The 14,175-nt window shown below is 37.6% G+C and overlaps 1 protein-coding gene across 2 annotated transcripts; it reads right to left on the minus strand.

The window, feature by feature from the left end:
- Window positions 1–1,590: 1,590 nt before the first annotated feature.
- Window positions 1,591–13,571, minus strand: LOC130996066 (nuclear pore complex protein NUP155-like). 2 transcript variants are annotated; one of them, XM_057921575.1, is made up of 13 exons: window positions 13,164–13,571; window positions 10,631–10,800; window positions 9,774–9,900; window positions 7,758–8,020; window positions 5,829–7,473; window positions 5,537–5,749; window positions 5,082–5,329; window positions 4,586–4,997; window positions 4,179–4,375; window positions 3,581–3,938; window positions 2,375–2,593; window positions 1,939–2,267; window positions 1,591–1,803 (listed from the first exon to the last, which is right to left on the minus strand). In XM_057921575.1, exons 1-13 carry the CDS (start codon window positions 13,323–13,325, stop codon window positions 1,686–1,688), a joined length of 4,461 nt encoding a protein of 1,486 aa, XP_057777558.1. In that variant the 5' UTR covers window positions 13,326–13,571; the 3' UTR covers window positions 1,591–1,685. The 2 variants fall into 2 exon arrangements, with proteins under 2 accessions (XP_057777558.1, XP_057777559.1); XM_057921576.1 differs by lacking the exon at window positions 13,164–13,571 and having other exon boundaries at window positions 9,774–9,883; window positions 10,631–10,771.
- Between the last annotated feature and the right edge of the window lie 604 nt (window positions 13,572–14,175).

Below are 14,175 nucleotides of genomic sequence, written 5' to 3' on the forward strand. Positions count from 1 at the left end.
TAGGTAAATATATTGGATATATACCAATATTGTTTAGAACACTCTCTTTGTCCACCAAATATCTGTCACATTTTTTAGATTGCACGGATTTTAATAAAATGTGAGAGAAATTGTTAGTGGAATAAGGATCCCACTTTAAATGTAAGTGGAGATATATGGACTCTACTATAGATGATAGTGACAATTTTTTGTGAACGAATTAAAAAGAAAATTGTGATAAATTTTTGGTGGATGGAGGAAGTATTATTTTACATATTTTTTCCTTTAAAATGTCAAATCAAATAATTTAAATTGGATCAAATAGCATGAAAAATGAATCAAATACTCAAATCGAATAATTTAAAACTAGCATCGAATCAAATTTAGTATTTAAAATCTCATGGATGTTAGAATATTTTCACAAATACAAATTGAATATGAATATTCCATATTCACTTCGATTACAAATCCTACATTTTACAATGACGAGTAAGTCCCAAGTGCATCTCAACACAACAACTATATGATCGTACAATTTCTGCTTTTTTATTGGTCGATACTTCGCATTTATTTATACAAATAATGAATAGTGATAACGACCCATGTCAAACTTTCAGCCATACTATAGGCGGTTTTGAGTAAAAAAACCAATGTTTGGAGAATACATTGTACTATATCATACAACATAGACATTATCTTTACTTCACCAAAAAAAAATTAAAAAATTAAATGGTATTATAAGCACCGGCCTTGAATATATTTGACAAAGGCAATTATATGGTATTCCACCCATCTTTATCAATCAACATTATGGAGGGCCATTTAAATTCTATGCCTTCAACCAAAAATTCCAACTATAAAACTTTTTGGAAGACAACGTTGTTATCTGCTCTAGAAAGCAACCATATTAGATTAGTAAAATAAAATTCTAGTTGGACAAGAAATAAAAAAACTAAACAAGTCATGTAAATTAGCAGAAACATGCCATGTAAATCAAAATAGATGGTAGTTATATCTTATAAATGGCATCTTCTAAAAGAAATAAAGTCTTGAAAGCTGGATTGATAAAGTTGGTTGGATTATATAGCTAATAAGTCAAGATTCGTGTTAGTTTCAGATAAATCCTAATCTTCTGTGACTCAGTAGGCTACATCCATCTCCCCTTTGACTTTCTGGGTAGATAAGATTGATCACAAGGAGAGATGAAGCCATGAATCCTTCAACAATGTCATAACTAAAATAATGGAGGTTTGGAACTCTAATCATCGTCATCGAGCACGATCACAACCGTAGATCGCTCGAGGATTGATCAACATACACAGATAACAACTGACTGCAAGAAAGGGGGGATAAAAGAGGAAACAGATTTTGCATTGCGCACTGTGCAGAAGATCGAATTCGTCTCAATAATTACAAGTTACTATTTATGATTTGAATAAAACAGTATTGCACACATAGTTGGACTTGGATAAAACTAAATAGAAACTTGCATTCGTCAACATCTAATATTCTGGAATCCTTATACGCTAGCCTAGGATAATTGAAGTTCATATCCTACCATCATGTAAAATACTATTGATGCAGATAAGCCTCGAAATCGAGAGGTGCCAGTAAACTAACATGATATCATTTATACAGGAAAAATCATGTAATTATTGTACACAGTATATGCTATTCATACAACAATAAAACCCAGAAAAGCAAACTTACAACCGCTCAAAAGAAAATGGACTCAAGAGTGACTCTTCGAGCTCCCTAAAACCCCGATAGACAGCCTCTGATTGATTCTGAGGAAGGGGCAACCTCCGCACCTCAGTCATGTACCTGGAGTTTACAGAAATCAGGGTGTTATTGATAGAATGACGATTTAAGTTGCACGAGGTAAATATAACAATAAAGATCACATGTAGGAAGTTTCACACACTATGCCAAGGTCGGAGTAATAGGAAAAGTCATTACCTATTTGCCGCACTAGTGATCTTGTCACGTACACCTTGATTTATGACTGCACTCTGCCCTCGTGAGAATGGTCCACCAAGAATCAGAGAAGCTCCAGCAGCACTAGTGCCCATTTTCTGTGCAAAGATGGACATTGCCCATTCACGAAGTACTACTAGAACCGAGCGAAGAAGACGCAGCCTCAGACTCGGAGAAGGCAAAACTCCACCGTTTGATAACAACTGATCATAAGTATTGAGTACAGGTTCTATTGCACCCCTGCAAGCAGCAAGAAGAGCCCTTGCAATATCTTCTTCTCCAACAGGTTCGTCACCCGAAACCACTCGGTCCTACAAAAATCAGCAAGCAACAAATTAATTGTGAACCGGTTACAAAAGATGATGAGCATTCAGAATAGTGATCTGGGTAGCATACAACGGAATAAGACTAAAATTACCTGTGCCGCCTTCTCAAGGTGAAGACATAATGTGTCTAATGGTAAAATAGCTGCATCTCCAGGGTAAACATGAGAACCAACCCTCTTAAGCACAGCACAAGCTTCAGCAATACCACCCCGTGAAAGAGCCTGATCAATGAGTCGAGCCCAGGTCTCTCTGACAATGCTGCTGTCAGCATCACCAGAATAGCTTGCAAAGTATAGCATTTCCAGACATATCTGGAAGTGCAAAAAACTTAACCATGAGTAATTGCAGATTTGGACTCAAAGATCAGTAAAAAATAACTCGTTCCAGAAAGATATAATGGTCGAAACCAAAACATTGGCTTTGTTCATAGAACATATAAATAATTATAACACGATAATATGGTTTCTCAAGCAGCATCTAAGGGCAAGAAAGAACACCACAAAACTTGAGGCTTGTAACTTCAAATGTGGCTCTTGTAGATTCCAATTTCAATCACGCAATGAATAATCCTATACAGTTCACTTCTTTAATCATCATTACCAACTTTTCCATCTTTCTATAAGTTCAATTGAAGGAAAGAAAGTATATCTTTATGGCATTTCTTGACCAGTCTCTGATCTTCCCAATGCTTTCATTGCTATCAGAAAAAACATGCCTATTCTACTCACTATAATTTTAGATTTTCTATCCCGAAGGTCCAAGTCAAGCACCCCACTCCCCCCCAATTCAAGCAAAGTACCGAAAGAGGTCAAATGCACATAAACTAAGACAAGGCAGCTCCCATCTTTGTATACCAAGGTGACACTTACAATAAGTAATTCATTGCCTAGTCTTATGTCTCTAATGAATAACAAACAATCAATCCAAGAGGGGATAATATGAAGTTAACAAAGAAGAAACTATCAGACCTTTCTCCATCAAAAATCCATAGGCACACAGATCGTAAAGCTATAAGGAATATACATATACTTTTTTTTGGAGGGATATACTATAATTAATTGGTCATTTTGTATGCTTCCTGGGCTACTACAAACATAATACTCGTATTTAGTCAGCACATTTGTCATAATTTAGTGCAATTTTGATAAGATCAGTCAGTTTCATTTCAAAGTATCTAATTTAAGACAGGCCTATATCCTTTATAACTTTCATGTAACTTGACAATTATCAGCAAAAACAGTTTTTGAATAATAGTACAGGCTGTACAGCCTTCACAAAGTTATTAGAGAATGACTAACCTCCCAGAGATCGAATGGAACAGCATACTCATTGTATAATTGAGTGATGGTTTTTAAATCCATTGACAGTTCCTTTGCCTTATCTCGAATAGCAACAATAAAACTGGCATTGCTGGGGTGACCATTGGTAGGTAGTGAGCCATTTGTGGTAGATTCAGATCCATCCGGAGAAGCTTCCAATCTCGAGACCATGGACTCCAACTCCTCTTTAATCTTTATCTGAAATTGAAGAACAGCAAGCTTCCCTTCAAGTAAATCAAGAAGACCATTATCAATAGCACCCCGAACCGAAACATTGAGACTATCACTCTCACTGGCACTCTTTGCTTGCAGAACAGCATTGCTCAAGTACTGACGCCTGTCATCAAAGCAATGAAAGATCACAAACAGCTAGCTGAGGACAGATTAGAATACAGGTTGATGTCTCATCTAAGTCAATTATACAGCACTGCAAACAAAGGCCAAACATTCATCCATGTATACACAAGTGTGACATGACAAATCAAAATCATGAGCAACAACTGCACATGATAATATTATCTCCTCAATCATGTGCAAGTCAATCAAGTATACACTCAGATGCAACTAAGTCACAAACCTTTGCTCAAGAGTTGGGGTATCCCCAGTTTCAGTTGAACGCCTTTCTGCTAGCCTGACCAATATTTGAGCAGCAAGGACATGCTGACGCTTCAGGACATAATACCGTGCCAGAAGCTCAGAGTACTTTATCTGATTAGAAGCAAGCTGAACTCTAGAATGACCCATGGGAGAAGAAGATGCAACTGAGGAGAAGGGCTAGACCAACAAAGGAGAAACTGGTTAACAGGAGAATAATATAATGCAAGTTCAAACTGAATTTGAATTAAAAGTTTAAAACAAGGGGCAAAACTAAATCCTAAGAACCAATAAAGGTCATTCTAAAGGTTTTTGAAAGATTAAATCACAACAAATATTAATTCTACCTATCTGAAATTCTGAATCAACTACAGAGAAAAGAAGTGAGACCTCATGTGTAGGATCACGTCCAGCATTTTGCAAAAACTGCACCAAGTCCGGGCCCCCATATTCCAACAACTCATCATCAAGGCCTAGCTCAATCAATGTTCGATATAGATACTCATGGAAGACTCTATCTGATGATTGAACGCCCAGTTGAATGATCTGGCATATGTACTTTTTGCGAGAAGCTTGATCAAGGGCAGATTGGAGAACAGGTCGGATAGGAGACCCAAATTCCTTCCTCAAAGCTTCGCCTTTAAGACAACGCAAAGCATTAGTGACAATTTCATAACACTGCATACGTCGAGAAAGAGCATGTTGTCGAATTCCAGCATCTATTTGCTCATTGAAAGCATCTCCAGCCGGATCCCCAGCCTGGGCCTTCTGCAACGATAATCGAACTACAGCTTCATAGAATCTGCAATTTACCTATTATGTCAGGCTTAATTTAGAAGTGCAAATAAATATACAGTTTGCAAATCGGCAGGCTGACATAACAAACCTCAAATCTTCAAAACGTTTGCACACAGTTGGCAAATCAGCAGACTCAGGAATTCTGCTTAAATTGTTGAACGCCTCCCGAGCCAGATTTTCCCTTTCTTGTGTATCAGAAGTTGCGGCAGCTCTCTCAAGATATTCAACAGCTACATAAAACTTGTAATCGCTTTCTTTGTAATAGCTTGGACAGCCATCCCGAAGTCTATTACTAATATCATCTACAGTGCCCCTGCCATCAGGACCAGTGTAATACTGGATAAATCAATGGTAGTAGATGTGAGACAGATAAGATAGGAGCATGGATAATAAATGAGCTAAAAACAAGTCTCCGAATAAAAAATAGAGAGTGAGACAGAGGAGATCAGATCCAAAAGTCATGGGTCATGATCAACAATCTTGATCTCAAGTTTGTAGAGCAAAAAATGTGATGAGATGGTGAACAAGCAATGTCTTAATCACCTCCATCAAAGCAGATATGAGCCTTGTTGCAAGCCGATCTCCGTCTTCTGAACAAACTAACTGGTGGAATGTCAACTGCACTACAGCTTGCCTAGTATTTGCATCAAAGTTTTGAATCAAGCGTGCTAGAAGGTGTTGAGAAAGAAGTTGGAGTAGGAAGAGGGCTTCCCCACATCTCAAAAGCAATTGCCTAATACATTCCATAGCTCTTACCTAGGGAAAGACCCAATTAGTAATCCAAATATTGAGTGTGTTATAGACAATTGAACAAGTCTAAAAAATAAACATGTACCTCCATGGCAGCTAGCTCAGCAGGACTATACGGGAGTCGTTGTCTCTTATTTGACGGCCCACCCTCACTGGAATCCACATTATATGAACCAAATAAATTCCGCACCATACTTCTGTCACCAGCAACAAGATCTGATCCAGTTCCAATCAAAATCGAACCAGATATGTCTCCTAAACCAGCCACACAGCCATAGAGTCCACGCCTCTGGTTCCTCCTAGACCTCAAAAACTTCTCCAGGGAGCAAATTTTGTCTTCAAGGACATGCATTGCCTGAACAGAAAGTCTACATGATATGATCCCATCTTCAGATACACCATCTGGAGATCCTGAGCCACCATTAATAACAAAAACAGGAAGTTCCCACAATGGCAAAAGTAACCTCGATGTGCATAGGCAGAGGCCCTCGTGAGCACCTGAAAAGACAGGCTCGGCTTCTTGAACAACCTGACCCATGCTGAATCCCCCAGCTGCAGTTCTAGTGTTTGACAATGCACCACTTCCTTCTAATTGTGGCATTCCAACAACTCTAGGGTCTTCAAAGGCTTCAGCTGCTTTCTCAGCAACAACATTGCTAATGAAGTTTTCAGTATATACTATCCGGGCAGCAAGCATCAAACACATTGCAGCTGCCTCTCCAGAACCAAAACGGTTGAAGAAGTCCTCTAGCAGCGATCTTGGCGAATTAGACTCTAAAAATCTCCTCAGAATGTCAATTGGTCGATTAAAAACTACTTCCATCATACCCATGGTACTAAATATAACAATTTTTCTTCTTGGTAATATATGTTGGGTTGAAAGGTCACCTCTAGCCCAAAGTTTAACTGAAGTCTTCTCACAAGACTCCCATGAGTTATGAAATCCACAGAGTTCTAGTTCAGAATAGAGAGATTGCACAATGGATGCTGTATCTGGCAGCGGTAAAACATCTGCCACATAAAGCATTCTGCCTTCAACTGGAATAGATGATACTGATTCTCTAAGTGCACGTGAACCCCTTGCCCCTGTCCCCAAGTTAGCAGATGAAAGAGATTGAGTATCCTTATTTACAAGCAAAAGTGATGAAACAGCGGATGGAGAAGAATCAGAAAGGACAAGTGTTCCAGAAGAATAATATGCAGATTCAATCTTTAGGGAAAGATCATCACTCTGGGATCTTCCTGCAAGAGATAGTGCACCAAAAGCAAGTCCGCCGCTCACCCCAATGGGAGGAGATGGTCTTGTTGTTACAACCTTTAAGCAACTTGGTTTACCAAGCCCAGCCAAACCTCCAACAGCGCCATTATTTCCACCAGATGGAGAAGTCGAGAGATACATTCTCCGGCCATCAGATAAAACAGCAACAAGATGCAACCACTTTGATTCTAAAGTGGATAAAGGTGATATGGAAACTATAGAAGATTTGGTAGGTCGAGCAGGGGCCCTTTGTCCAGCTTGTTGCCTGCCACCATAGTTTGACTCCCTCTGAGTGATCAAGTTTCTTTCTTCTGCAACTTTCTTGAATGGGCCATCTCCATTCAACCCAAGAGAGAATACTTGTATTTTCATATCTTCTGTACGCGCATATAGAACATGTCTATCGGAATCAACAACCATTTCGACAATGGGGTCCACAGCTCCAAATTTGAAAACATTAGGCACAACCCACCTAAAGAGGAAAGGAAAAGGAGAGAAGGGGAAATAAGTAAATTCAAGTTTTTGAGTAAGAACAGTAAGACTAGAGGTCAAGACTTCAAACATGGGAGATTAAATAATGCAAATCTCATAAAAAAAAGTTTCCTATGAGAATGAAATATACAAAGCATTTGGCCAGTTATATAAATGACAAAAAAGTAATAGCACAAATTCTGAATAACAAACTCAGTCATCTCTATGATGACAGCTGTTAGTGAATATGAGCTCTGCACCAAGCATAAGGAAGAAGGGAAGCACCTTGAAATTACACTTCCCAGACCAGCAGTAAGGCAGATTTTACGGCACCGCTTTTGCCATCCTGAACCAGTCGTATACTGCAATTCATATACATGACCATCTCGGCCAGCTAGAAAAATATGCCCCCTATCGGTGCAAGTGATGCAAGTCATAGTCACTCCATCTGAAGGAATGGTATATTCTGGCAGAGGTTGAAGTGAAACCTCAGCATATGGATCAGTTCCATCACTGCTTCCAGAACAACATACTCCAACAAGAATCAGCTGATCGACAGAAAGCAAAAGTTGAAAGGCGGGGAGAAACAAAACAAAGAAAGAAAAAGGTCCCTAAATATCATAATATTGATGGCACAGGAACTCCAGAAATAATGAGAAACAACATTACAGTGGGCACCGCACTCACATCCATAATAAAATGTAAAGGTAAGCAACTCCTAGGTTTACTGCAAAAAAAAAAAAAGCGGGCTACAAAGATATTGATATGCATTATTCACAATGATTGAAAAACTCATAAAGGATCAAAATTTTGCCATATCTATATTACAGTAGGACAGTAAAAGAGACTAAATTACATATTGAATGATGATCAAAAATATTAGCAACAATAAATAATATAGCAAAGCTAGAAAAGGCATGCAAAAGAGGATTGAGTGAATTAAGGCAGCAGTACTACAATCCTAAGAGCATATATGAAACCAGCCAGGACCATAGCAATTATTAGACAGCTTTGTCATCTCAAATATAGCTCTAAAGATATACTATAGAGCACTGATAGTGATCCAAAATACACACACATATATGTACATATATATACATACAATAAACAAGTTGCAGAAACTGAAAGCCACAATTTCCCACCTAAATTAACTTGCAATATGTGGGAACTGGGAAGTGATAATATTATAGTAAAACCTGCACGGCCCCACCAACTATCAAAGTACTGTAGAATTATTTCACCAAATCCCTTAGGCTGCAGCAGTGAGAAATTATGTATTCAAGTTGAAAAATAGGGCTTGAACAGCAATACTGCAAATCCATGCCCTAGATGGACTAATATGAAATATTCCGTGGACTTGGGGGAAAAGAAGTTATATATTGAATTTTCTGATATGAAGATAAATTGGAAAGGGGAAATTTCGCCGGGGGGATTTGCGGATTAGGGTTTTCGCGGTAGCAGACGAATTAAGCTATACTTTCAAAATCTTGGCAGGGTATAACACTCGTTTCGTCTCTTTGATATAGTAATGAAGCTGTCAAAGTAGTCGGGCCGGGCCAACTACACAAATCCGTGGTGACGCATTATTATAACGTCAAAAATTATTGAACACGAGATATAACACCATATTATTTTAGAATGAAAGAAAATACATTTTAATTTTAGAAAAAGAAAGTACATTTTAAACACGTCAAAAAGTGTTCAGCATTTAATCATGAAATATTCAAAGCATGCTACAATTGTTTCATTTTTCTCAGTGAAATAACAATTCTACATTAGATTTTTGAAGTAATATTTAATATAACAATTAGTTTCGTAAGTTTAATATATATGTACATAATTCAGGGTTTATAAATTTCGCGTATTAATTAGTATGAGAAATAGCATTTTAATAAATTGGATAAAAAATATTTTGAGCTTAAAAACTTCACGAAGTACGATAAATGTGTTTATAAATACAATCTTAGCATATAACAATATGCTTTGATTTTCATTTGTAGAATTACAAATCTAGTTGTGAACTTGTGATCCTTGAAATAAAATTATATATAATTATTAAATTAGTAGTCATATAATAATATATATACACACACAGAGGCAGTTTTTATAAATGTGTATTGACAAGTATGAAAAATAATTTTGTATATTGAAAAATTCAAATAGAGTTCAAACGCCTCGGGGTATAATAAATGTGCGCCCAAGTATAATTTAAGCTAATTTCATTCTTTTGTCAGCAAAACTAGCATTCACAACCTAGAAAAGTGAAAATTGTGAAATATTGCAGACAGAAGAATCAAATACCTCCACAGGAGTTGCCAGAACTAGAAGATACTGAATAGCTTCAACGAAAACACCAGGCTTGGATTTTGCAAGCCCCACAGCACAAATAGCCTGTTCCTCCCCACTATATTCTGGACATTGACCATCCCTATGTTACAAAGCGTTAAAGAAATGAATTGTAAGATAGAAGACTTTCTTTCCACTGACAAAAGAGTAGGCAAACAGACTACTACAAGGTGGATGCCTGTAAATGAATCCATGACATCCAGAATGGACCCAAAATATGAAAATATCTGCTTCAATTAAGAACATGGTGTTCTGAAGAATTAGGGTTCTATATCTGATTTGATGTCGCAATCAAAAACAAGTATGGTTATGGTTAAAGGGCATAGTTTGTCAGGACCCACACTTGCGAGCCATAAATCTTTTAAGGAAATAACAAATTGTTTGGGCCCATAGACCATAACTAATGCAAACAATCTTAATTAAACACTTGATGCACATATTAGGTCAGTGAATTATCAAATTTAATACAGAAAAATAACAAAGATTGTCCTGGGACTACAAAGTCTAGGAAGTATGATCATCTGTTGTGATGGTAGTAGCCAATTTGCTAGGTATGATCATATCTAATGATAAAAAAATCTGATTAGTTGATAGTACAAACACATATAACCACAAAGAGACTGTAATCGTTACAATATAATGAATTAATGATAATTGAAGAATATAAGAAACAAAATTGATGCTCCAAACCTCCTTAATCAGCACTTTTTATGGTATGACAAAATGTGTATCTATCATTTAAAATCTAGAGTTAAGATATTCATGTCAAGAATTATTAAATACAGTAACTTATATTAAATACAGTAACTTACCACTTATCAAATCTCCAAAGAAATAAGGAGTTATCAACTGATGCCCAAGCCCGTCGTATTTCTGGAAATATTCCACACAGAGCTGTTCCTTCTCCACCAGCAGTGTTATATCTTTCAATCAACACTGGAGGCAACTCCCATGTGTCCACAACTTCCACCAAAGGAGGCCACTGCAACATGCACATGAAGGCATAAAATATAGGTTCTAAAGCAAAGAAGTGATAGATCAAACAAGATTAGTATAATCTGAATATGGGAATCAATTGAAATCACAAAGCATCATCCAGACGGTTCAACTTCAAATAGTGAGCAAATTTACACAATTAATGAGAAATTGTTACATTCGGACCAGTTGGTTTATCTTAGAGCCATTTGCAAACTATTACATTTACAGGCATGCATAGTATTGTCAAGAAATAATTTTTTACAGGAAGCAAGGGAATTTTGTAAGCAAACTACAAGAACTATCCCAAATTTAATGAAGATAGCTAACTAAGCGGCACTGCTTCATTATATGATAATTGATAATATCATATCCAATCGAAGTAAGGCTTGGGAATCTGTGGCATGAAACCCCCCCTGGCATACTAAATTTAATCCTCTCCCAGACCTCAGCAATGGATTCCTCCAAAATTCCGGAATTCCTCCAATTGCATTCTGGCCAATAGATCCACATCAGGACAATTGTTTCCCTCAACACTCAAAACCTTTCTCAATGAAATTTCCCAGGTTTATGGATAACAAAACAATAGAAATTATGGTGTTACCCAGGAGATCCCCAGCTCTTTTCATACACTAGAACACAACGAACATGTGATTTGGGAGCTCAGAATCGCACCTACACAATCATACCAATTTGGAGGCATAAAGACTGACAAAGTTTTTGCATCGTGTCAAAGTGGAAAACTTACTCATAACCAACAACCACAAAAAAAAAATGAACTTTCTCCAGTTTAGGAGCTTTTCAAATAACTTACAAATATGCTAAAGGGGAACAAGGACATGAAAAATGACATGTTAGATAACAGTCCAGACAGGTCAAACACCCCACTCATATTATCCTCTGCGTTGTGCAGCAACCAAACTTCTTACAACTGCCTAAACAAAGGAGCATTTGATCTACAGTTCAGATTTGTTTTTTTCATTTTGGTTTTAGGATGTGAACAAAATGTAATCTCCATTTCAATAACAAAGGAAATAAAACGTGCACTTGCAAAGATGAGACTTGGAAAACAAAGGACACAAATATCTGAAAGAATGTTCCTCCAAAAAACCTTACTTCAAATCCTACCCTAAACTAGGCTATCGTTGATTTCAAGATAGAGATAGATTTCCAAGGGATCCCAAGTAATTCTGACTGTGAGCCTGCTTACCATATCTGCTTATCATAACCTGACACCTTTAGAATTTGAAATGACACATAACCAAAAAAAGTTCAATTTTTTAGATGCTATCAACATCTAATAGTATAGCGCAACGCTCCTCTGGGACAGCTTACCATCTCAGTCCATTCCATCACATAAAAATTCTCTAGACCTAAGTTCCAACAAATTGGCGGTTCCCTTCAGTATCCAAAATAGAATCAAGTGCTATAACAATGCAAGCTTTTTAGAAGCTTTAGCAAAACGTATAAGGGCTATAATTCAATTACGCTAAAATTGTAATAACAATACTTTGTGAAAGAATGCCTTTTACCATCTGCATCTAAGGATTCTTTCATGCAGCAGACAATCTTCATTCCTTTATCCCTAAGTTTAGGCTGTTCCCCCACTTGATATACTATTATAAAAGGCACTCAGCAACATACTCCCCAGTTCACAACATTCATTTTTCCACAACACTATGATAAAATGAAAAATGTAATGAAATAGTTTTACAAGCTGCTATGCCATTACAAGAAGGGTGATTTTACAGGCCACCTTTCAGTGTCACGTAAATATTGCTTGCATAATCTTTCTTTCTATCGTAGTTGCTTTTTTAAGTGGTAAGATTAAACATACAAAATTTTGTTACTGGAGATAAATCAGAGTAATTGTTTTTGCTGTTACAATATAGCCCCTGGCACCGTGCATATGGAGAAGGCAATGTATTAGTGTAAGCACCACCTCCACAACCCACTTAGAACAGCACAAACAGTATGATTATCTAGCAGCAATGAGTAAAACTGCTTTACTAAAAGAAAAAATCTAGATTTTGGAAAAACACATCAAAGCCATCAGGCAGAGTCCTGAAACTGTGCGGCATGACAGTGGAAAAAGCGCAGATCTACTTCGCTACAAAACAAAACCCTCCTAAACTGCACAGCTCCAATCAAAACAACAATGGCCACGCAGGCTGTTTTGTGCCCGAACCATGTTTTAGTTACCCATTTCACATGCATATATTTTTCAAGTGATGCAGCTACCCGACTACATTGTTACGCACAATACCTTGAATACTGCAACCACTCCAGTGATAAACAACGGACAAACATAATACGCTCAATAAATTCAGTCAATAACCACAGAAACTATAAATTAACTGCAAGACTTACCTCGCGGGGATGAGTAGAATAAGGATGGCTAGAGTATCTAGATGCTTCTAAAGCTTCTTCGAGGTCGAGCTGCGCCCCAATTTCCCGGCTAATGCGATCGCTAACGATCAGGCCCGCATTGGTGACGTCTCGCATCACTACCTCATTCTCCCAAACAACCATCTTCAACTGGAAACGAATTATTTAACCAAATCCCTTAGGCCACGACCGTGAGAAATTATGAATTCAAGTCGAAAAATAGGGCTTGAACAGCAATACTGCAAATTCAAGCCCTAGATGGACCAGTATGGAATATTCCGTGGACTGGGGAGAAATGAAGTGAATAATTGAATTTTCTGAGGTGAAGAGAAATTGGAAAAGGGGAAATTTCGGAGGGGGGGGTTTTGGAGGGATTTGAGGATTAGGGTTTTGGCGGTGGCGGACGAAATAAGCTAAAGTTTCAAAATCTTGGCGGGGTATAACAGTCTTTTCGTGTCTCTGATATAGTAATGACTAATGAAGCTGTCAAAGTAGTCGGGCCAAATAAACGGATTCGCGGTGAAGCAATATACCAGCAAATGAAGCGGGAGAATCGCTTGAAATTTCGGGTTTGGAAATTTCCCAATTAGGTATTAGTGACACTACAAAATGGAAGAATTGATGGAGAAGGAAAAACTTCGTTCATGAAATTTGGTTGTTGAGCTTCGTTCACGGCTTGGTTATTGCAGTCGCAACTTGTGCAGAATCATGGCGGGCTACAAAGAATATTTCACTCAATATGTTGAGAAAGCTGGATCAAAAGTTGTATTCGGAGACAACTCTATCGGTGAAACAAAAGGCTATGGTGTACTCGACATGCGTAACACCAGTATCAGTAATGTTAGCTAGATTAAAACATAATCTGTTATCTGTGAGTCAATTTTGTGACAGCGGATTCGCAGTGAAGATAAAGAAAGATAAATTCACTGTTAGAAACAGTCAGAGGAAGGTGGTTTTGAGAGGGATCAGACAAGAAAGTCTCTACGTCGTCTCA

The sequence above is a fragment of the Salvia miltiorrhiza genome, chromosome 7 (genome assembly GCF_028751815.1).
Source record: "Salvia miltiorrhiza cultivar Shanhuang (shh) chromosome 7, IMPLAD_Smil_shh, whole genome shotgun sequence".
Taxonomy (NCBI): domain Eukaryota; kingdom Viridiplantae; phylum Streptophyta; class Magnoliopsida; order Lamiales; family Lamiaceae; genus Salvia; species Salvia miltiorrhiza.